At 42.9% G+C, this 2,332-nt stretch overlaps 1 protein-coding gene across 3 annotated transcripts in view; it reads left to right on the top strand.

Moving 5' to 3' along the window:
• prrx1b (paired related homeobox 1b) overlaps nt 1-2,332 on the top strand; it is a 10,579-nt gene continuing 8,247 nt past the window's right edge. For 2 of the 3 annotated variants that reach the window (XM_029708047.1, XM_029708048.1), the window contains exon 1: nt 2-926. In XM_029708047.1, the coding sequence (XP_029563907.1) occupies nt 680-926 (247 nt within the window). In that variant the 5' untranslated portion in view covers nt 2-679. Of the gene's footprint in view, nt 927-2,332 lie in introns of all 3 variants that reach the window. The other variant, XM_029708049.1, reaches the window with a different exon arrangement.

Raw genomic sequence — 2,332 nt, 5'->3', positions numbered from 1 at the left:
CTCCCAGGAGTCTCAGAGTTTCATTTACTCCCCGGCTGGTTCAGGCAGCATCCGCAGCGTGCCAGCGTGCGCCTCAGTTGAAGTGCCAGAGCAAGAGAGAAGCAGAGACTGAGAGAAGCAGAGACAGAGAGCGAAGGGAAAGCAAGAGAGAGTCGACTGATTCTCACTGAGAAAAAGCAATAGTTCCAAGAAAGGTGCCTTATCCATTGCAGAGTCAGTTTCCCAGTGCGTTCAGCCCTGAGCTGAGCCAGCTTTACGCACACACGAGCGCATCTGTTCGGCATCAGTTAAGCTCAGTCAGTTGCGACCCTGAGTCAACAGGAGTGGGAAGTGGGGAGGACTTTTTAAGAGGACTTCTTGAAAACCCAGATGCAGGACGTTGTGATTTTATATGGAGACTCTATTTGTTGTTTATGCGCGTGTATGGATGGACCGGATGCGTAGAGATTTGTGATCGAGGGAAAATAAACAAGGGGAAAACCTTTTTTCTTCTATCTGTAGAAGTTTGGTTTACTGCCGCTGCTGCGTCTGGATGTGAGCAGCAACTTTGCTTGGAAAACTGAGGTTTCTCCGGCTGGTTTGTAGGCGCTGTTCCTGTTCGTGCGTTCTATGTGCAAGGATACATTTGGCTCGCTTATTATTATTGCTCAGTTTTTTTCTACTGTATCCTATTTGCGTCATGACTTCTAGCTATGCACATGTAAGGGACAGGCAAGCAACGATATCAAATCGCTTGGAGAGTCCGATTACATCGAATCTGGAAAACCTTCAAGCCAAAAAGAACTTCTCCGTGAGCCACCTGTTGGATCTGGAGGAGGCCAGGGAAATGGTTGGGACACAGGCGGACGAGAGTGTCGGTGAGGCAGGCAGGAATATGCTGGAGTCCCCGGGGCTGACCAGTGGGAGCGACACCACCCAGCAGGAGAGTAAGTAAGAAGTGTACTCCAAGTGCAGCCTATACACTCGGAGCTGATTAACACCTTAACGCAGAAATTGATTATTAGGCTACATTAGCAAATGCAGGCTAGGTCTATATAGTGTAAACTATAGGAACCCATGTTGTTAATAATTCGCAGAATAATCCGCATGATTTGAGGTTGGAACCCATTTTGGTGTGCGCCATCGGTCATTTGAGTGGGCCTCTTTGGAGAAGAGTTGCAGTGTACAGTGTGAACAAGTACCGTACAGAATTATGAACACAATACTGCAAGCTACTTTAATTTATTTTCATTAAGTCTTGCACAGTCTTTTCCCGTTGAAATATAGTCCTTCGTGACTCGTGGTAATATATCATTTCTGACGACTACACTGAAAACGACCATTCATTTACCATGAACACTTTGACGTCAACGAAGTATGGAGATGTTGGTGGATATGATCAACAAAATAAATATTATGGGAAAGTCAAGCTTCACAATAATACATCAAAACCAACACTACTATGGAGGCGTCCACAACTGCCTTGATGACTTAGATGGGTCAGGAGGATGGCCTGAAATGTGGTTTGTCTAGAATTATTATTTTTAAATGCGATAGAGACTGAAGTCAGTTTGGATACACCCCATTAAAAGCAAAAGAACACAGCGGGTTTCCCCATTCAGCCATACTGTTGAGAGAGTAAATGAACCCGTCAGGTCCCGGGTGATACTCCCTCCTATCCAGAGTCATTTGGAGAGGTTGACAGAAACGTTAGGGTTTAATGAGTGTTATTGTTATTTTACGGGTAAATCGGACCTCGAGGAGAGGTATGTGAGAAACGTGGGTAAGGGAAGGCGCAAGTTGATGTCGTTAATTCACAGTTATTTCGTTTGTCAAACAACTTCAGAATATTTCTACATAATAATTTGTCATAATTATCGGATGTGTCCTGTTGACATGGCTCTGACAATTACGGGATCAAATAGCACAACGTCATTCGATCTGCTTGTCAAGAATAATTATGTTCCGTAATTAATCATGCTGGGATGTTTATGTAATGTTTGGTATTCGTAAACACATTTAGGTCTATAGAAAACAAGCAATACACTTGTAATATTAGGAGGAGGAACACATAGCTTGGACAATTAACATCATGCAAAGCACATAAATCATCGTTGTGAATTTTCTTACTTTTAAAATATATTACCAACAATTTCACACGAGCTTTAACTAATTCCCATAAACAATTTTTTTCATGGAGTCAGATCGCAGTGGGCTCTAGACTACTATAATTTGGTTATGGCCTAAATCATCATGATTATAGGCATCCGTTGAAATTGAATGGTTTTCACCCCGTTTACCACATAAAAGGTTTCTAATGTGCTTAGATCAGCCTCCAGTAAAGCATCACTCT

Source organism: Salmo trutta, chromosome 22 (genome assembly GCF_901001165.1).
Source record: "Salmo trutta chromosome 22, fSalTru1.1, whole genome shotgun sequence".
NCBI lineage: Eukaryota > Metazoa > Chordata > Actinopteri > Salmoniformes > Salmonidae > Salmo > Salmo trutta.
Note: the sequence above shows the minus strand (reverse complement) of the source record. Positions and strands in the feature narration are given on the sequence as shown.